The sequence below is a fragment of the Tupaia chinensis genome, unplaced genomic scaffold (assembly GCF_000334495.1).
Source record: "Tupaia chinensis unplaced genomic scaffold, TupChi_1.0 Scaffold000217_1, whole genome shotgun sequence".
Taxonomy (NCBI): Eukaryota; Metazoa; Chordata; class Mammalia; order Scandentia; family Tupaiidae; genus Tupaia; species Tupaia belangeri.
In genome coordinates, this window is record NW_006159692.1 from 6,107,183 (window position 1) to 6,129,161 (window position 21,979).

Sequence of the window (21,979 nt, forward strand, 5' to 3'; positions counted from 1 at the left end):
CTCTTTCAACCTTAACCTGCTTACCCTTCTCCACCCCAGATTAACTGTGTCCTTTGGCCAAATTGCAATATTAAGTTTAGTTCATACACCCTTCTGCTCATCCCCAAATGTGAACATGGACTGCTATGTAGAACCATGTGCTGAATTTAGCTGAAGGCTTTATCTCCAGGTGCTCATGTAGGGTGGATTCATTCTTTATCACACAGGTCCTCTTACAAGGCTGTAGGAGTGTGGAGTTGGACTGCTGGGATGGAGATGATGGAATGCCTATCATTTATCATGGACATACACTGACCACCAAGATCCCCTTCAAGGTAATGCTTCATAACTTCCTTTAAATCAAATCACTAGACAGTATCTTCATTGGTCATTTTAATCAGTGGCTCTACCAAATTTTGCATTAGATCAAGAGCTCAGGGAAAGTAAGAAAACACCCATGCCGTAGGAGAGAGACACACCACAATCTCTTCTCCTCCATATCTCCTTTTCAGATTTTGGGCACACATGCTTATGCACATGGCATGTTTTTCAATCCAGGACTCAAAGCATGGTTGGCCATGTGCATCCACCAGCTGGTCCTACTCCATTCCCTTAGTTTGAAGATACATTTCAAAGATAAACCAACCCCCTTTGGCAGAGTCTGCTGCATGCAGCAGCTTTCTATGGCTATAAGAGCCTTGTCTCTGTCCATCCTGGACAGATATCTGGATTCTAATGAGCTATTTTGGTTCTCATAGGAAGTGGTTGAAGCCATTGATCGAAGCGCCTTCATCAACTCTGACCTCCCGATCATCATATCTATTGAGAATCACTGTTCATTGCCTCAGCAACGAAAAATGGCAGAAATCTTCAAGGTGAGTTCTCAGCTAAGAGGCAGGATGGTGTCTTGGCTCTTGTCTTGTAGTTATTGTTGAATTTTACATGGGGCGGTTGTGGACCATGCCACAGCTGGGCCTCAGCTGTGAAGCGGGTCCCACAGACCTAGGAGATGGTGCCGCTGCCTGAGCATCTGGGCTCTCTCTCCAGTGGTTCCCCTTTTCACCTGGAGGGAAGTAAGCATCATTCTCCAGTCTCCTGTTGCTTTCCAGAAAGCCATAGGGGATAGGGATAAACCATCTCCCCAACCCTTCTGGTCTGGCAAGTCAGGGATGCCAGGTTGTCACCTCTCATGTATGTGGAAGAGCTGAAAATGTCTCAAGGCAAGTCAGTCTGATCTCTTCATGGCCCACACTGCAGTACAAGGACCCAAGTGGCAAAGAGCTTAGACTTGCCAGAGCAGCTGCATTGCTCATAGTCAGCCTTTCTAGCACCGGGGAACCGTGGTGCAGTGGGTCTGGGAGCAGGAAGTCCCTCCTACTGCCCCCTCCTCTAGCGGTAGAGGTGTTCATGGGAAAGTGGCTCTCAGGGCGAGGGCAAGGCACTGATGTAGAGAAATAGCCCCAAATACTAATGACAACAAAGCTCATCAGCCTTTCATAGTACCTTGGCCTAAGCTTTGGCCTTTTCCTTCTCTTTTTAAATTAAAAAATAATTAGAACTATAAATGGCTGCATTTTCTACCCACACCCCAGTAGGTCATTCTGTGTCTGCTTCCCTCCACACACCTCGAGAGACACACATTCTGCTTTGGAGACCAATGCTCAAAACCTCTCAAAGCCGCAATCCCTTCTCCTCCATTCTCCTTTTGGCATCTTGGGTATGCATGCACACGTGCCCTGCGTGAGATTTAAGCCACTGGGTCCAGGACTCGAATCACAGTGGACTACATAGGAGTCTAGCACAGCCATTACGCCAACTTCTGCCGTTTTTCAGCTTGAGACCAATGCTCAAAACCTCTGTGAGAATGGTGTCTGTGCTTCTTTATGGTTTGCGGGGGCAAACTCTGCCCACTGTCTTTCATCTTTGTCCTCACTCCCTACTCTCTCCAAGGCTTCTGTCCTTCTGACTTCTTCTTATCATCCGACAGACCATACAAGCCACAGCCTCTAAGTGAATGCCTGTCATCATCTGTAGTACATCACACCCAACACCTTTTCCTGTAGAGTTAGAGCTGGCCCAGCTGCAGTGGCCTCACCGTCTCTTCCTGTTCTTTTAAATACCTCCTTTCCTTCCAGGAAGAAATTGTGGCAGAGGGGGAAAATGACATCCTTCCTAGTGCCTTCTCTTAGGATTTTTAAAACAATTCAACCAGGTTGAAATATCTAGTATACTTGTGAAATATAAATATATCACATGTAAGTGAAAATGTACTGATTGTGTTTTCATTACTCTTTTTAGACTGTGTTTGGAGAAAAGCTGGTGGCTAAATTCTTATTTGAGACTGATTTCTCCGATGATCCAATGCTTCCCTCACCTGACCAACTTAGGAGGAAAGTGCTTCTTAAAAACAAGAAGCTAAAAGCCCATCAGACACCAGTGGATATCTTAAAGCAAAAGGTACTCCCTCCTGTTAAATAAACTATGAATATGTTATGTGCTTGGAACAAAGAAATTAGGGATATCCTAAGTTTCTTTTATTTTGTTTGTTTTTTAGAACTATTTTTGCTATAGGGCACGTGTGTTTTCTGGAGAGACAAAGAGATAGAAAAAGAGAAATCTCCCCACCCCAGCCCCCTGCCACCAGGGGCCTACGAGCCCAGCAAATTTAGAACTCTTGCCCTAGTCCACGAATAAAAAAGTGTCAAGTTGAATTGAGCCAAGCGTCCAGTTGACTTATGGAACAGTAAATTGGGGCAGTCATGGAACCCTGTGAAAACTTGAGTCTGTGGAGTTCATAGGCAGGGCCCAAGCTGAAAACCTAAAGGCCAAGCAGAATGACAGTGGAGAAGGCCCCGGGGTAGGGGGGAGAGCAACTAGGACACAGAGCTGGCTGCTGGCTGTGGCGCTCTCAGCCGTGTGACCAAGGGACAGTCCCGCTTTCTGGGCCTTTTCTTCTTCATCTGTAAAAGGAGAATGTAGGTAATAAGTACCGGACCTACTAACATAAACGCTTAGAGAACCTCGTACAGGGTGTGTACTGGGGCCCCTGTCGGAATCGCAGACTGCTCTGGAAACCCTTCATCCTCCCGCATCTCTGTCTCCATTTCGCAGTCAACTACATAGGAGTCTAGCAACAGCCATGATGCCAACTGCTGGTCCCTCCAGTGTTTCTTGCCATCCAGGAACTTTACTGCTTCTCTGTGGGACCCTCTGGGGCATCTCTTATCTCTTATCTGCAGAAAGTCCAGGTTGAGTTGGGGTCTGGCATCCCCCTATCTACTGACCTCAGAAGCCCTGAGGGTTTCAGATGCTCTCAGGGTAGGGAAGGGTGATGAGGCCAGAAGCTGCAGCATCTTTAAGCTTCTGTTAAGAAAAAGAAAAAAATTGGCATTTCCGGAAAGCCCCCAAAACCAATCAGCTTTGCCCTACCTTTGCCCCAGGGGGGTGGCTCGAGACCATCCAGAATCCTCTAAGCCTGTGGGCATCTTATACATTATGCTCGAGAATCAAGAATCCAGCATGTAGTATCATCGTTTCTCAAAACTCAGAAAAAAGTCTCTCATGTAGTTTTTCCTGTCGTGCATTTTTTGGGTGACGTTAAAACTTGCATCCCAGGGCAGCAAGTGCTGTGGTGACTAAGGTGCTGGACTCCCACATGGCCAACTGCATCTTGAGTCCCAGACTTGGCAGCTTGAAAATCACCAGGCACGTGTGCATGCATGCCCAAAGTACCAGGAGGAGAATGGAGAAGGGATTGTAGCGTGGCCATCCCCCACAGGGAGTGATTTCTCACTTTCCCTTTCTCTTTTTCTGTCTCTGTGGTGAGCGCACACATCCTATGGCAAAATATTAAAAACAAAAACAAAAAAAGGAAGGATTCCCAGAGCGCTGACACCACCGTTGTTATCTTCCTGGAAAATGAAGGGGCTATCCCTGCATTGCAGGGTTCTCGTGAGCGGTCAGTGCAATCGCACTTTAAAGCACTTGCAGTCAAGGGCTGGGGACCTGGTTTTCAGCCTCAGTAGGTTACTGCAAAGGAAAAGGGTGTCAGCTCTCGGCTGTCTGTCCGATCACCTCTCCCACACTGTTCGAGAGTCTCAGGGGCCTTGGCATGCCACTCCCTGATGTTGCTATCTGGTTCTCTGACCAATGTCCTTCCTCCATGCAGTCCTTACATTGTCCTGCCAGAAGGTCTCCCGGGCTCTTTGTGACATCATTCTTAGGACTTGGCCTTACCTGGAGTGCTCGCTGAGTCAAGACCTTTCTGTTAGTGGAAATGGACTTGCTTCCATGGCTCACTCATGCCCAGAATGGATTTTCCAAAGTTTTGAAGAGTATGAGTCCTGTGAGACACTCTGAGAAAAGAAAGAAAGGAAGAAAAGAAAAAAAAAAAAAAAAACCCAGTTACATAAGCGTGGGAAATGCTGCCCTGCAGCTCTGCAGAACCACGGTGCCCTTTGGCATGTTAGACGCCAGCTCTATGAAACTGCAGTGGGTGTGTTTTGGTTTGGTTGAGCTGCTATTTCCAAACTGTCATTGTCTTTTGTGGTTATGTAATTGTCAGTTTTTCCATAAAAGCTATTAACACCAAGGAGCTTCATGAGAAATTGAGAAATTGAATTCTCTGTTGAGAAATCCCAGCCTAGGTAATATCCAGTCACATAGAGTAGAACCTACTATAAAACAAGTCACCTGGATATAGCACAATCTAAATTTTATTTGCCTTATTATTTTTATTAAAAAGGTAATATTACCACATTCCCCAAAATTGAGCAAATACCAGAATTTTTTTTTGGGTGGAGGAGAGGTTTTTGCTATAGGGTGCGCGCACTCGCCAGAAAGACAGAGAGAGATAGAAAGCGAGAAATCACCCCCCAGGGAGGATGGCCACACCACAATGCTCTCTCCTCCATTCTCCTCTTGGGATCTTGAGCACACATGCACATGTGCCCAGTGTGAGTTTAAGCCGCCGGGTCCGGGACTCGAACCACTGTCGACTACATGGGAGTCCAGCAACATAGCCATTACGCTAACTGCTTGTCCCTACCAGAGTATTTTTAAATATATTAACAAAAGTTCTCTTTATTTAGACTTATTTACTTAGTTTTATTTATTATTACTGTTATTTTTTAATTCGCTATGGGGCATGTGTGCTCACCAGAGAGAGAGAAACAGGGAGAGAGAGAGAAAGCAAGCCACCAGGTCTGGGATTCAGACCGCAGTCAGCCATGTGAGAGTCCAGCATCCTAACCACTGTGCTGCCTGCTGGCCCTACAGAGTTTTTAACCTTGGTAATATCCACAGAAAGAATTCAGGATGTCCAGAAATGTAAATGGGGGAAAATATATATTCCTTTTACTCACCTTTAGCTGAAGTTTAGCATTTCCTCTGAATATAAAGGTGGAGAACATAATAAGAATTTTTAAAAATAATAATAAAAAAAATGTGGGGAACAAGCCCCAGTCAAGTTGGCAGTCTATCTCTGTCACCAGTAGAAATGTCAGGTTTTTCATATTACTTCACACGTGTTAATGTCTCCAAGAGTATTTATGTTCATCATATTTTCAAAAACATTCCTTGACCACTATATATTTTTCACTGTGTTAACAGAGAAACACATTCTTTCATTCTTTTTCTTTTTAGATTGCTACAGGGCGCATGTGCTCGCTGGAGACAGAGAAAGAGAGGAAAATGAGAAATCACCCCCTAAGGAGAGGACCATGCTGCAGTCCCTTTTCCACTCTTTTCTTGGGACTTTGGGCACACATGCACATGTTCCTGATTTTTTTTTTAATAGATTTTTCTATACGGAACATGCACTCGCTAGAGCTACAGAGACAGAAAGCATGAATCAGGATCTTGGGCATGCACACACACACACACCTGGCATGAGTTTATGAGTTTTAGTCACCAGATCTGGGACTTGAACGATGGTTGACTCCATAGAAATCCAGTGATGTAACCATTATGCCATCTGCTGGTCCCCCCAATATAATTTTCAAGTTGCCAGGTCTGGCACAACCACACAGTTGGCCGTGTGGGAATCCAGCCACCTTAGACTGCATGCCTTCTGTGGCCATTTATTTCTTTATTTATTTTATTTAGTCTGCTATAGGGCACATGCGCTTGCTGGAAAGAGATGGGGGGGTGAGAAATCACCCCCACCCCTGGGTGGGTGGCCATGCCACAATCTCCTCTCTTCCATTGTCTTCTCAGGATTTGGGGCATGTAAGCACATGTACCCAGCATGCTTTTGTTTTTATTTATTTATTTTTTTTTCTGAAGTTTTTGCCATAGAGCATGTGCATTTGCCAGAAAGAGACAAAGGGAAAAGAGTGAAAAATCACCGCCCACCATGGGGAATAGCCACACCACAATCCCTTCTCCTCCATTCTCCTCTTGGAATTTTGGGCATGCATGTACGCACACCAGCGTGATTTGTAGGCCATGTGGTTTGTTTTTATTTATTTATTTTTTTTCTGAAGTTTTTGCCATAGAGCATGTGCATTTGCCAGAAAGAGACAAAGGGAAAAGAGTGAAAAATCACCGCCCACCATGGGGAATAGCCACACCACAATCCCTTCTCCTCCATTCTCCTCTTGGAATTTTGGGCATGCATGTACGCACACCAGCGTGATTTGTAGGCCATGTGGGAATCCAGTGCCTTAAGCACCACACCACCTGCTGGCCTCACCAATATGTTTTTCAAACTGCCAGTCTGGAATTCAAACAGTGCAGCCAGCCATGTGGGACCCAGTCACCTTAACTATCGTGCCACTTTGCTGGCCTGAAACACACATATTTTAATAGCACGATTTGTTTCTATAGTATTTGACTACTGTATTCAATATTATTTCTTCCCTTTGTAATTATTTTATTTTATACATTTAATACATCATCGTATGAAAGGATTGTATCTTACTCACAGGTCACAGGAGGACCTGTGACACTAAAACAGTCAAGAACCCCTGCCATATTAATATTTTAGTATCTACCTTTTTTATGAATGTCATTTTATATCATTATACTTCATAACAAAAAATGCAGACTCATGTATAGTTATATAAATACAATGTACATATCCTCCTGTATACATACTCTGTGTGTATGTGTAGGCACACAGATTTCCACAATTCTGTGTTCTTTGTACAATAAATATATATCAATTTATATATATATGTATATATATATGATATCTGAACCGTGGGCAGCCACGTGGGAACTAGCTCCCTTAACCATTAGGCTATGGGGCCAGACCTCTTACCAATTGTTTTATTTCTGTCTCATTTTCTCAAGTGGATATATCATTGTTTACTGACCTCATTCCTCTATTGTTGGATTTGTAGGTCATTTCCTGCTTTTAATTCATGCACATAGCTTTTCTTCTATTCCAGATGATTTCCCTTTGTGAGGTTCTCAGACCTGTACTGTCTCTGTGTCTCATGACATCACTTTGCAGAATTTCAGTCGAACGTACACATATGACTGCCCTGGTCACACACATCAAGTTTTCTAAAGTTTCTAAGCTTGTTTTCTTAACTTGATTTATGGTTCAGATAAAGTCTGTTAAAAAACTTTAAACCAACAGTTATACTTTTAATCTGTTTGTCCATGGGGATTTCAACATTATTCTCAAGGGCAGAGGCCTCTGTAGATATTATTTTAAGAAGGGGAAAAAAAGATTTGCTTAGCAGAGATTCGTTTTTCAAAAACTGATGGGCCAATTCACTTCTCCAATCATTTGAGATCAATGCTGGTTCCCCAAAGCACCTCAGATTTCCAGGAGGGTATACCCCCAGGAAACCTGGGAGACTGGGCTCCACATACAGGTTCCTTGCCGTTGTTTCTAGATGCTTCAGGATTCTTCCTGTTGAAATGCTGACATTCACCCACATGTTGACATTTCATTTCAAGTGAAACTAGATATATTTTTCCTTTCCCAAATGAATAGAAATAGGTGAAGCTACTTTTAATGACTGGAAAGCATTAGGTGGTGGGTGGAAGGTTTACATGCACGTGAAACTGGACACCCACCATTCCTGCTCTCTTACAGGCTCACCAGTTAGCATCCATGCAAGCACAGGCATATAATGGTGGGAATGCCAACCCCCCACCCGCTGGGAACGAGGAAGAGGAAGATGAGGAGGATGAATATGATTATGACTATGAATCTCTCTCTGACGGTAAGAGAAGCAGACCCCAGTGCTTCGTGCAGCATTGTGCTTGGGTAGATTCTACTCGTTTTGGGTTTTTTCCTCCAGGAATAATTCTGGATCTAGCTGTGATGGCAGTCACTAAAACTCTGTGCTGCACTGGCTGGGATGGCATGGGAGACCCAGGTCTGGATCCTGTTCCAACCTACAGGCGGGTATGCTGGCATGGACCAGCAATCCCAGTGACTCAGGGAGACTGAGGTGGAGGATTGTGACAGGAAAGACACTGTCTATAAAAAAAAAAAAAAGAAAGAAAGAAAAAATCTGGAGCTTCTTAGCCCAACAGTCCATGCTGCGGTTTCTCAGTCCAAGAGTTTCTAAATCCAGTCCTTCCACAAGGACCAAGCCCATCCCCTAGGGGATGCTTTCTCACCTTCTGTCTCCCAGTCTCTCCAGCAAGCGCGCCCTATAGCAAAAAAATCTCTCTAAAAAAAAAAGCAAGAGGCAAAGAGAGGGATTCTGTTAGTCACCACGGCCGCCATTCCGGAAGAGGAGGGTGCAGAGGCAACACGGTCATTCCTAAAAGGGTTTCTAGAGGAAGAGATGTAATGACAGCAGAGAAACCCATTCCATCCTTCCGCTTCTGGCGAATGGTCTTGGCAGGAATTGTAGAACGTGGCTGATTTTTCTGTCTCCTGTCCACACGGAAGGGAAGCAGCACCCCCTATGTGCTCTACTTCCCCCCTTTTCCCCACTCCCAGCGCTCTGGCATTCTGGGAATATGGAAAAGCAAGGAGCCTCCTTGCTCTCCCCTCCCTGGTTCTCACATTACTAAACCAACAAGACATTTCCTGCTGGTCTCACTGAAAAGAAAAAGCAAGCGTGGGCGATAGTCAGTGAGGCAGTGCAAAGAGGTCACGTGAATGGCATTAACTGTAGACTGGTGACCAAGGAAGGACACTTGTTATGTGAGATTTCGCTTTCGGGTGTGTTTCATTAGTGTCATTTGCTAGAGATTGCAAGATGTTTCCTTGAGTGTTGTTGCGGATAGCAGATGGTTTCATTTTGGTGACTTCTAAGGGACAACAGTATAGTAGTGAGAAAATGCCAGCGTCTCTATTTCTAGCAACATGATATATGTAGAATCTATACAGTCCCGTCTCTTTCCGCCCCCAGATACAACACCAGGCTATGTCCATTTAATATTTGTCCTTTGTAATAGTCAATTGCTTCACACCATCGATTAACAGCCAATTTACTTGACCCCAAATCCTATGAGATGATATAATTGGCATATCTCATCAGATAGGAAAAGAAATTTAAAAGGAGCTAAGACCATTTCCTTGCATCCTATTCCTGAAAAGTTGTGGGAATGAGAATATTTTATATTGACTTATTCTTCCCCCTGGATTTCTATTACAGTTGTGGTTATGTCCCATAGAAGAATAAATTGATTCAGATATGAAATGAAAACCACACCTAAGAAAACAACCAATCCAGATGTCATTCGTCCCATAAGAAGTTAGTCCGCGGAAAGACAAATTCGCTATCATAAATTATTCCTGTGCTTTTTCTGTACTTTTGAGAACAGGAAAGGAAAAGGCTTGTGAAAATTTTTATTATAGATGTTTTTGATTTGAACAAGTGGGAGAAGGCTCTTTATGACTTATGTTCAGTTGGGAAAGTAAAATTTAACCTTACCAGGGCCAGCCAGGCGGCATGGTGGTTAAGGGGGCTGGATCCCACATGACTGACTTCACAATTGGAGTCCCAGACCCAACAGCTTGAAAATCATGCCAGGCACATGTGTGTGTGCCTAAAATCCGAAGAGGAAAATGAAGAAGGGATTGTACAGTGGCTATGTGCCCTGGGGAGTGATTTCTCAATTTCCCCTCTCTCTGTCTCTCCCTCTTTGTGTCTCTCTCCAGTGAGCACATGCACTCTATAGCAAACTTTAAAAAATCTAACCCTGTCCCCACTGAGTTTAGAAGACAGTTGCATGAGTTTTTTAAAACCCTACACATGCGGGGGAAAGTATGCATAGACCAGGAGGCCCCACCAGGCCCTGCTCCAGTGGCTACAAGACATTAGCCAATGTCCTCTCACTGATCTAAGCTTCAGACCCCCCGATATGTGAAGAGGCCTGAGACGTGTTTGGTGATGGGTGATGTTACTCCCCTCCCCAACTTCTAGCACCAACACCTCTGAGCTGTGACAGCTGAAGTCCACTGTCACCGCATGAGTATTTCCCATTTCATTGAAGGATTCCTCTGACGGGCTGGTTTCCAAACAGGCCTCCTATGCCATGACTGGTCGGGCCTTGTCTCACGGTTCAATGCCTGGTCCACCACACACTTCCGATTGCGGTCGTGTTGCTTCTCTTTGTGTTTTTCCCTACCATCTCCACTTTTCCATTCAGAGTGAAAAAGGAAAGAAAGAAACCTGCCTGACATGGGGAAGAACCATTTCCAGCTTCTTAGGAGGACCTCAGAGGTCCCTAAGCTTCTTTTAATGACACATCCTGTTGAGAATCAGGTGGAAGAAACCCTAAGGAGGTCTCAGATGAGGGTTTTGTATCTTAAGAATCTTACTACTTTACTGTTTGTTTGTTTAATTTGCTATAGGTTGCATGTACCTGCCAGAGAGAGAAGGAAAGTGAGAGAACACCCCCAGAAAGAGTTGGGCATGCCATAGTTATTTCTCCTCCATTCTCCTCGGGGGATTTTGGGCATGAATGCACAGGCGCTGGCTTCTGTCTCAAACCTCCAGGCCCAGGACTCAACCCAGTGTGGTCGCCATGTGAGATCCAGCCGCTTTAATGCCACCCCATCGGCTGGCTCACCACCTTACATTTTGGATAATGAATTTTTGTCTTACTATATGGCACATGCACTCTCCAGAGAGAGAGAGAAAGAGAGAGAAAGAGAAAGCACCCCCCAGTGGGACTACACAAGGCACATTTCCTTTTTCTCCAGTTCTCCATCCCGTCAAGATTTTGGTCACACACACACACATGTGCTTGGCATATTTTTCAAACTGCCAGGGCCGGTATTCAAACCTCAGTCAACCGTGTGGGACCTGGCTCCATCTACACAACACTTAGCTGCTGCGCTACATTATCCTTTGATAAGGAGATTTCAATTAAATAAATACTGATTTTTTTTTCCCACCCTGGTTATTTACCTTGACTAGTTTTGAATATACTCTGGAACCCAAAGTTGAATTTACAGCTTAACATAGGCGTATTCTGTGACAATGACTGTGTGATTCTAACGAATTAATCCATTTCATTCCATCTGAAATAAAGTCATATTGGGAGTGTTTTATCAGCCAGTAATTGAAAACATGTAACAGCTATAACATGAATGTGGTAGCCGTTGGCATGATTTAACAATTAACAGTTAATGATGTGAATGGTTAATGGATTTCTTTTGTTGCTATCTTTGCATCCCTAAATAATATTAAATCTGTAGAACATTTCCTGTTTCATTTGTCTTAAGTCTAAGCCGTTGTTATTTATGCTTTGCTTCGTACCTTCATTTAATTGATCTGGCTTTTTGTCTCAATTCTTCCTTTTATCCCCTCTGATTCTGTTTTTCCATAGCAGATGTCCTTACTGCTTCCTCTGCTCCTAACGGTCAGGAAGGTAAACACCACGTGATCGGGGCATTTTAACTGCATGATGTCAGCCTGATTAGCATGAAGTTGTGACACTTCTATGAATACAAATGCAATGAAATGACATCTCCTTTATGTCTCAGCAGCCTGCATGGCCCTGATTCGGTATAAGGATATTTTGGTCTAAGCATTTATGGCTCTGATAAGATAGTGAATCTGGAGTAGGAAATTCAGCTCTCTTGCTTTTGATTTTAAAAGGACATGATCATAATATACATTTAATACCTTTCTGAATAGGATTTAAAAATAAAAAGAGCAGAGTATAAGATTGCCTGCCAGACTTAGATATGTTTTGATATTTTAATTCTCATAGTTAGGGTCATCACTTTACAAGTTAATCACCACCATGAACACGTGGCTTCCCACTTAGTGATGGTTGTGGAAACTGCGCTGCACGTGGCAGGCAGTCTTTCCCTCCTGGTTTTGGTAAAAGACACTTCATTTCAAAATGAGAGTGATTAAATCATGCGCCTACTATCTACAAGTGCTTCAACCACGAAATCCTTCCCAGGCTTGTGTGCTGTTGGCTTCTTGACACAGGGCATCTTCCCTAATGTTTGCCTAGATCCGATCATCTGTCTGAAAATGAGCTTTTTCATTTAGATTATGTCTACTATGGTACTAAAACTACTGGTAAATGAGTGAACTGAACTGAAAATAAACACCTCCTCCAAATTAAAAAAAAAAATCATCCTTCAGGCTGTTATTTTGGTAACGTGTGGCCAGAGCCTCGGTCTCGCAGATGAGGCTGAGATCTGGGTGTCTACACGATGATGTGCACACAGCCCTTACCTGAAGCCTCGGGTCCTTTGTACTGAAGCCTGCTAACTCATTTACAGACAACATCCTGGAAGACAGGCCTGAAAACAAAGCCTGTAATGACAAGCTTCAGTTTGAGTATAACGAAGAAATCCCCAAGAGGATAAAGAAAGCGGATAACTCTGCTGGCAACAAAGGGAAGGTGGGTGACGGCTTCCGTTAATGACGCTTGGACCAAGGTGTTCTTGTCAGTTCCAGGTGGGATTCCACTTCCACCCTTTCCCTTCCCTTCGCCTTGCCCCTCGCTTGCCCTTAGATGCAGCATCCACGTGGTGACAGTGTGGGTTCCACCTGCTGTCACTGATTCAGCCAGCCAGTACCTAGGAAGGTGGGGTGGCAGTCACCGAGTGGGCAAGGAGGTGGGTTAGTGACGGGGACAGACGTGTGAACAGCGTGTAGGTAAGTGCCCAGAGCGGCAATTACACTGTTATCAGAGAATCGAGGACAGGCTCTTGGGCTAGAGGATGTTTGAGACAGGAGACTCCACTAAGCAAACAAAAACAGGGCATTTAGGCCAGGAGAACAGCCTGGCATGTTCAGGGAACTGCACAGAGTTTTGCAGGCATTTAGGGTGACCAAGAAGAGAAACTGGTGGCAAGTGGAAAAGTGATAACAGAGGAATGGCACCAAGAACAGCAAGACAAGCGAGATACCCAGACCCTCCCGTTAAGGACCTCCCAGTATGTACACTCCAAGCAGATCCACAGACATGGTTGCAGTGACATTCCCAGAGAATAAAACCATAAAATGTGTGAGAAATATGAGCCACAGAGTATGGACAGTCATCCTCTACTTGTTCAACAAATGTGACTGTCCACACATTAGGGAAGAGAAAGCGTGAATCAGGCTCACCCCTTGCCCTCAGAAAGCTCTTCCTCCAGGACAGGAGTTAGGACGTTATCTGGATCCACACAGAGCAGAGGGAGTCACGCCGAAGATACCACAGAAGCGCAGATGAAGAGCTTTGGGAATTCGAAGGGGGTGGCACAGACCTTCCACTGAAATGCCGCGGCTTTCTCTTCACAGGTTTATGACATGGAACTAGGAGAAGAATTTTATCTTCCTCAGAATAAAAAGGAAAGCAGACAGATTGCACCAGAGCTTTCTGACCTTGTCATCTATTGCCAAGCAGTAAAATTCCCAGGTAAGAGCAGGCAGTGCCTCTGTATCATTGAAAGCTGTGAAGGGGACAGCATGCCGTCTGTTCCACCGGGCATTGTGCACACCCGCAAACACGTCGCGCTGCCCACATCAGAGGATGGGAGAGGCAGAACCCACGTCTCCACTGCCAGGGCTGCCCGCTTTCCACTGTTGTTTTTTCTTAGACCAAGGAAGCAGCTCAGCCTTTTCTGCTTTTATCACTGCTTTCTCATAAAGTCTGTGTCTCAGTTACATTCAATACTTAACATCTGCCTGGGTGTTATTCTTTTTTTTTTTTTTTGTCTTTGTCTTTTTTGCCTGCGTGTTATTCTTCTTCTTTATTTTTTTTTTAATTTGCCAGAGAACACATGTGTTCCCCAGAGAGTGACAGAGACAGAGAGAGAAAGAAGGAGAGTGAAAAAGCACCCCCCACAGGTTGGTCACGCCACAACCCCTTCTCCTCCATTTCTGCTTTTGGGATTTTGGACACACATGCACACATGCCTGGCATGGTTCTTAAGTCACCAGGTTTGAGACCTGAACCATGCAGTTGGCCATGCAGGTCTACCACCATGCCACTGGCCAGCCCTTTCTTCTCCTATAGCAGAAATAAAGGGAGGCATGATATTTTGCCATATGATTCCAACTTGATTTGCGGATACTGTCCGCAAGCTCCCCACGTCCCCCGTCAGGCACCAGCTGCACTTTGTAACTGCCAGGTTTGCTTACAGTGTGCCCAGCCTGGTCTGGCCTTCCTTCTCCCTTTTGCCACTGTCTGAATCCCCGGCCAAGGCTCCCTGTGAAGTCTCTGAGACTTCAACCATCGCATTGTCTCCTTTCTGGGAGCTCTTTGCATGTGTTGGGCACCTGCTGGGCCTCTAGCTGTTCCCCGTTAAGAACGCAACTTTCTGAAGACCAGCAGTTATTGTAACGGCTATGTCGCTGAACTCCCACGTAGTCAACCATGGTTTGGGTCCTGGATCTGGTGACTTAAACTCACGCCAGGCGCATGTGTGTGCATGCTCAAGATCCCAAGAGAAGAATGGAGGAGCAGGGATTGTGGCGTGGCCATCTCCCCTGGGGGGTGATTTCTTGCTTTCTGTCTCTCTGTCTGTCTGGCGAGCACACGCGCCCTATAGCAAAAACCTCTCCAAAAAAAAAAAAAAGAATGCAGCTTTCTGAGAGAAATCCTAGATACGGACGAGATTAGTGGTCAGAAAACTGGGCTCTTGACTACCCTGCTCTGTGACTTTGGCCAAAGCAAGTCCCTCGTTGAGCCTGTTCCTCACTCAAACATGGATCTGACTGTAACCCGTGCTAATGACACTTGGTGAAATCACCAGTTCTCGGGGCCAGCCAGTGGCAGAGTGGTTCAGATGGCTGGATCCCGGGGCGAGTAGGTGAAGTGGAGTGAAGGCCCTGAACTCCCACATGGTGAACCGTGGTTTGAATCCTGGACCTGGTGGCTTGAAAATCACAACAAGCACGTGTATGTGTGCTTTTCAAAAATCCCACTAGGAGAATGGATGAGAAGGGATTGTAGTGTGGCCATCCCACCTGGGATTGATTTCTCACTCTCCCTCTCACTGTGTCTGTCTCTCTCTGGTGAGCACACTTGCCCTATGGCAAAAAGCTTATATACATGTTTATAATATATATTATATATTATATAATTTTATATAGTTTATTATATATTTATTTTATATTGTATATAATGTAATATAGTATATATTATTTTATGTGATTTATATATGTATATTATATATTACATAATTATTTTATATAATATATATGAATGATTTTGGGGGACCAGCAGTTGGTGTAATGGCCATATCACTGGACTCCCATGTAGTTGACCGTGGTTAGAGTTCCAGATCCCATGACTTAAACTCATGCCAGGCGTGGTGCGTGCGTGCCCAAGATCGCAAGAGGAGAATGGAGAAGGGATTGTGGCATGGCCATCTCCCCTGGGGGGGGTGATTTCTCACTTTCCGTCTCTCTGTCTCTCTCTGTTTTTCTGATGAGTGCACGTGCCCTGTAGCAAAAACCTCTCCAAAAAAACAACAAAAAATATTTTTGCCATAGGGCACATATATAAAAAATCTTTTATATATATGTGTGTGTGTGTGTGTGTGTGTGTGTGTGTGTGTGTATACACACACAGCTGGTCAACTGTACAGTTTGAGTCCCAGAACAATAGGCTTGAAAAACACACTGCTGCATATGCGTACATGCCCGAAATTCCAAGAGGAGAATAAAGGAAATGGAGTTGTAGCAAGGTCAACCCCTGGGCCATGCTTTCTCATTTCCTCTCTCTGTTGCTCTCCCTCTCCCTGTCTCTCTCTTTGTCATTCTCCAGTGCCTGCACATCCCTATACCAAATTAAAAACTACTACTCGTGGTACTTCGGAGGCCCTGGTACTGGGTCTTCCACGTCTCAAAGCCTGATTCAGAGAGGTTTTGCCTCGTTCTTTGGACCTCCCACATGACCCACAGAGCAGGTGCACAGATATCCCACAGTGAGACTTGTCCTGATGCTTCTGTGTCCATTTCTGTTCCTACACTAAACTCAGCAGCTCCCACAGCCCTGAGAGCCACGCTTTGTTGTCAGACAGTGGTTTGTAACCAGCCATTTGAATCACAAAAGCGGGACCCTGCTGAGGATCCCTGTTCTCTTCCCCATCACCACTCACATCCTTGGCAGACTAGTCCTCCCCTGAGAATGCTGGTGGTATGGAGTCTGCTCAGAACACCAGGGACAGAGGGACACATTTCAGATGAGGGTTTAGAAGGCTGTTAACAAAAAAAGTTCCCAGAGCAGACTGCGAACCACGCATCACTGAGTGGCTTTTCCAGTCCACAGTGACTAGGCCAGGCAAGCACTGCTGCACCTGCGCTGAGCGTGAAGGAAATGCTCTCCACGAGGTGAGAAGGCACCTGTGCAACCCTGGGCGACCCTCAGACCTCCCTGGACTTAGCTCTTCTCCTCATGTCTCCAGCACGGGTAGATTTGAATCCTCCAGGTGTCTCTCAGAGAGGGTATCCAGAAGAAAGCCTGGCACTAATTGTACCTACATCACCTGTGGCATCAGGGAATTGATTGCACAGCCCAGATAAATGAGGGTCTCTGAAGGAAGATGCCATCATATGCTCTGGTCATTTTATCCTGGATGCGCATCAGTTTCCGCTAGACGAGCACCTCAAACTTCTACCTCGAAGCTGTAGTCACCATCAGGTGTTCCGACAGCTACATCAAAAAATAGAAGCATTCTCATTTACACTGCAAGGAAAAGTGTGAGCGAGAGGGAAGGCCCTAAAATGAACTAGAGAGACTCCTCAAACTGGAGGGGAAAGGCTGCCACCCGACTGACCACGGGGCTTTTAATCCCAGCTCTGCCTCGCAGTGGCCTTCTCCTCTGCTGTCCACCCAGCCCTGCTTCCTACCCTCCTCTCCCCATCCCAAAAGAACAACCAGGCTCTTCACAGCAGGGCTCTCATGTAACTGGAGGGGTCAACATCTAGGCAAAAATTCCAGAATAAAAACAGCCCCTCACACCAGGGCCCTCCTCAGTTTTAAGTAGAAGGAAGTCCACTGTTATACAAGTGTGTCCAGAGCAAAGTTTACACAGAATTTTAAGATCAGAGCATGAGAACTCAATAGTCTAGGTGTATGCCTCTCTGTCTCAAATACTGCAGAGGAAGAGAAACTTCCTCTGAGACGCTCCACACTGACTCACAGAACAGCCACTGTGCAGAGGCCTTTCCGTAAACCAAACACTCTGCTAAGTATGTGCGTATGTCTCGATTCTCTCGTGTAGTCCTAATCACGGCCTTTTCCACAGTGGAGGAAGGAGTGGTTCAGAGAGGTTCAATAACTTGTGTGAGGTTGCACTGCTAGGAACAGGGTTTAATCCAGGCGTGTCTCACTCCAAAGTTTATGCTCTTAACACCACCCTATGGGTGCTAAGAGTGATGGGTGATGCTGTTCCTGGAAGGTATTTGCATCTCACAGAGGACCTCCTCCATGCTGGTGCAGCTCTGTCTCCAGAGATACAGTAGAGACAGTGGGAATAACTCGGAGACAAGTCTGGCCGTGTCGGGGCCTTCGAGTCTCTCTCCTTACAACAGAGCCAGGTCTGCATGGCGTGCATTTATTTCCTTATGCTGCAAATATGTATTCAGTTCCTGGCGAGCGCCAGGCATGAAGGATCCAGGGACTGATTGATCCAGACTTGAAAAAGAAGCCATGAAACGTGATTATCATCATCATATATTTGCCATTCAATCTTCAGACTTAAGCCTATGCGTGAGCTCCTCTATTATAGATAAGGAAACAGAGAAGCAGAGAAGGGGGTTGAGTCACAGCTGATAGCAGCAGTAATTGAGCCTGGACAGTACCATGCAGACACTCAGGTGGATAACCATGCTTTTATCTCCCCGGACTGAATTACTTTAGCCCCTAAAGATTAAATATTGACTGCAGCACTCTTTGCACACAATTTTTTCAAAATCTTTGTGGTACAAAATCAGCTAGGGATGTGTGTGACGTTGCAGCTGTTCTGTGATAATGCAGTTATTGTTTTATTGGCTACAGAGATGAACGCCGCTAGCAGGGCCTACGGGATAGGCCATAGTTAACAGTGCCGAAATGCAGCCGGTGCTCTGTACGAAGCTGCAGAGGAGTAGCAGGACTTCAAAATAAACATGAACGGGGATGGAAAATGTTGGGTTCCCTTGCCTGTAGTTTTTGGCTTATTTATTTTCGTTTTATGGGAACAGGCCTGTCAACTCTAAATGCATCTGGCTCTAGCAGAGGAAAAGAAAGGAAAAGCAGGAAGTCCATTTTTGGCAACAATCCGGGCAGAATGAGCCCAGGGGAGACAGCATTCAACAAAACATCTGGAAAAAGTAAAGTTACCTACCTTCTTACAATATCTTTCCTTGATTCTGCTGGCTGGATGGTTCAGCTCTTCTACTAAGCATTTCTCTTGAATTTTTAATTCTTTTTTTTTTTTAATTTTCATCAATGTCATATTGTAGAATAAATGTTTGTAAAATTGGTCATTTATGCTTCCGACTCCCTACAAATAGCATTTGAGCGAAGATGTTCTTAGTAGCGTTTGCCTCAAAAGTAAATTTGGAGGCACCTTGGAACATTCTAGTGGTTCTTGGAACTGCACTCTTCACCATTATAACTCCAGAAGATATATCCATTTTATTTCTCATTACTTTTTATTATGAAAGTAATAAATTCTCATAGTTAAAAACTCCAACAATACAGAGTATTATTAAAATTCCTTTCCACTCTCATGGCCTAGTGCTACATCCCAGAAGTAACCACTGTTAAATTTACTGCTTGGTTCTATAAAAACAAGAGACATAATCCAAACAGGATATAACAGAACATACTGGTATAGCTTTTTTTTTTTTTTGAAGAGGATTTGCTATAGGGCCGCGTGCACTTGCCAGACAGACAGACAGAAAGCGAGAAATCACCTCTGGGGGGATGGTCATGCTGCGATCTCTTCTCTTGCATTCTCCTCTCAGGATCTTGGGCATGCACGCACACGTGCCCGGTGTGAGTTTAAGCCACCAGGTCCAGGACTTGAACTAAGGTCAACTACATGGGAGTCCAGCAACAGCCATTACACCAACTGCTGGTCCCTGGTATAGCTTTTATACTTGTTGAAACTTTTCACGTAACTTTCTGTACACAGATCCTTAATGTCTGCGAGGGATATGGTGTCCTGTATTTAACCAGTTCCTCACTGATGCAATGTTTGACTTGCTTTCAGTTTTGTTTTTCTTATTAAAAACAATGCTAACTGCAGAGGCACATGCTGGAAGACACTGTGTCCCTTAGGCTGGGAGACCTGTGTTCAATTCCTGGTCCACCCTAAAGTCCAGGCATGGTGGTGTCCACCTGTCATCCAGTGATGTGGAAGGCTGAGGCGGGAGGATCACGAGGTAGAGGCTGGCCGGGACAACATAGTGAGAGCCCGTCTAGACAAGAGCAAGGTGGCACTTACCTATAGTCCCAGCTGGGCGGCTAAGGCAGGAGGATTATGACATTTTAAAATCTGGTCTTTCAAATACGTTTAGGAAACAATGCTGGTGTGAACTGTTGTGCATTTGTGCACATACACCCACAGGGCAGATGACATCCTGAAGTGAAGGATTTTCACCTTCTAATTGAAATCATTCTATAACTCAGTAGCCACCATTTGGTTTCAAGGTGGTGAGCCTACTCACAAGCAAATAAATCCAGGATGCTTGCGGATGTGTTATGTGTTACAAGTGTGTTTCCATGGGATGCTGTTCAGATTGCGCTTTCTAAACCAACTCCAAGTCTTCTGCACTAATCTGAGGCCACTCTTTTGGGGGAATTAGGTTCCTGTGAAGGAATTCGACAGACCTGGGAAGAATCTCCTCTCAACCCAACCACGTCCCTCAGCGCTATCATTCGCACTCCCAAATGTTACCATATCTCCTCGCTGAATGAAAATGCCGCCAAACGTCTGTGTCGCAGGTATTCCCAGAAACTGATCCAGCACACCGCCTGTCAGCTGCTGAGGACTTACCCGGCTGCCACCCGCATCGACTCGTCCAACCCCAACCCCCTCATGTTCTGGCTCCACGGGATCCAGCTCGTCGCGCTCAACTACCAGACCGACGGTAAGGGCCTGTGGTGGCTGCACGCCTCCGCATCCTCCCTGTCGGTAAACGGAGTGTGACAAACAGTATTTTGCCAAAGGGGTAAAATCCTATACTGGGGCGCACCTCTGTGAGGGTGAAAACATGATGCAGGGGGTGGCAGTGGTGCAGCAAGAATATGAAGTATGTTCCCATGGGTTGGCCCACATAAGAAGGTTCCAGGTTCTTGTCCAAGAGACCTCCCTAAACACATTTGGTGCGAGCGTGCCAGTGGTCCAGGGCTGGCGGAAGCTGGGAGTGGGTTGTGGTATGGAGACCACGGATGTTGTTTCTCTCTTCCTCTCTCTCTTTTTCTCTCTCACTCTTAATCATTTATGGAAGAAAGATTTAAAAAAAAAAAAATACAGGTGATGGAAATAGGAGTAAATTCAATACTGAATTGTGTCTCTGATGTTTCAGAGTAAAGGAGACAGAAAAGGGCCCCAGAGTGGTTCCTAACAGCCTCCTGGTTCTGCCCCTTTTTAAAAGTACTTTTAAACAGAAGTCTATTCTTGAGAAAATTGTGTTGATTTTAAAGATGTCTTGAGGCAGGGATTTTCTAACATTGCCCAGGCACCTGTCTTGCTATGTAATTGTTTTTGCAGTGAAAAAGTACTGCCACTGGGAGGCCAGCAGGTGGCATGGTGGTGAAGGTGCTGGATTCCCATGTGGCCGACCACAGCTTGAGTCCCGAATCTGGTGGTTTGCTTTCTTACTTTCTCTCTCTCTCTTGCCTCTCTCTGGTGAGCACACATGCCCTACTGCCAATTAAATAGTAATAATAATAATAAATAAAATTGAATAAATATTTTTTAAAAAGCAAAAAGTAGTGCTGCCCCATGATTTTGGTTTGGTTTGGTTTTGGGTTTTGGTTTTTTTTGGGGTTTTGTTTGTTTGTTTGTTTGTTTTTTGGGCGTAGAGTATGTGCACTCACCAGAGACAGAGATGGGGGAAGTGAGAAATCACTCCCAAGGGGGAATGGCCACGCCACAATCCCATCTCCTATGTTCTCCTCTCAGGATCTTACGCACACATGCACACACACCTGGCGTGATCCTCAAGCTGCCAGGTCCAGGACTCAAACCATGGAATTGGCTATGTGGGATCCACCACCTTCACCTGCATGCCATCTGCTGGCCCATAAAATTTTATTTCTTGAATGCTCACTGTGTGCCAGGCACTGTGCTGAATTTTCGACCCCCATTATTTTACTTAATCTTCACAACCCTAAGAGGTGGGTACCTTTATAACACTCATTTCTCAGGAGAACCAAGGCTCAAAGTGGTTAATTTGCTCAAGGTTTCAGTCTGACTTGTAATAATAAATTCAGGAACTCTGGGAGTTTAGAGGATAAAATATTTTGTTTCTATTTGGTTATGGTGGGAAGAGGGAGCTACAGAAGGTGAGGAAGGAGTCCTACAGGATTGTTTTCCAGAGGCTCATTTGAAAGCCAGTCTTTCCTTTGAACCGTGGAGCAGCCCTTATCATCATCCCACATGAACTGAGTTTGACCCTGA

The 21,979-nt window shown here is 45.1% G+C and overlaps 1 protein-coding gene across 2 annotated transcripts in view; it reads left to right on the forward strand.

Moving 5' to 3' along the window:
• The window catches only part of PLCE1 (phospholipase C epsilon 1), a 318,188-nt gene that overhangs the window by 273,338 nt on the left and 22,871 nt on the right, over positions 1–21,979 (forward strand). For both annotated transcript variants that reach the window (XM_006147651.3, XM_014587535.2), the window contains exons 17-24: positions 207–314; positions 738–854; positions 2,278–2,436; positions 8,033–8,162; positions 12,650–12,771; positions 13,656–13,773; positions 18,549–18,677; positions 20,160–20,444. In XM_006147651.3, coding sequence (XP_006147713.1) covers positions 207–314; positions 738–854; positions 2,278–2,436; positions 8,033–8,162; positions 12,650–12,771; positions 13,656–13,773; positions 18,549–18,677; positions 20,160–20,444 — 1,168 coding nt within the window. The remainder of the gene's footprint in view (positions 1–206; positions 315–737; positions 855–2,277; positions 2,437–8,032; positions 8,163–12,649; positions 12,772–13,655; positions 13,774–18,548; positions 18,678–20,159; positions 20,445–21,979) is intronic.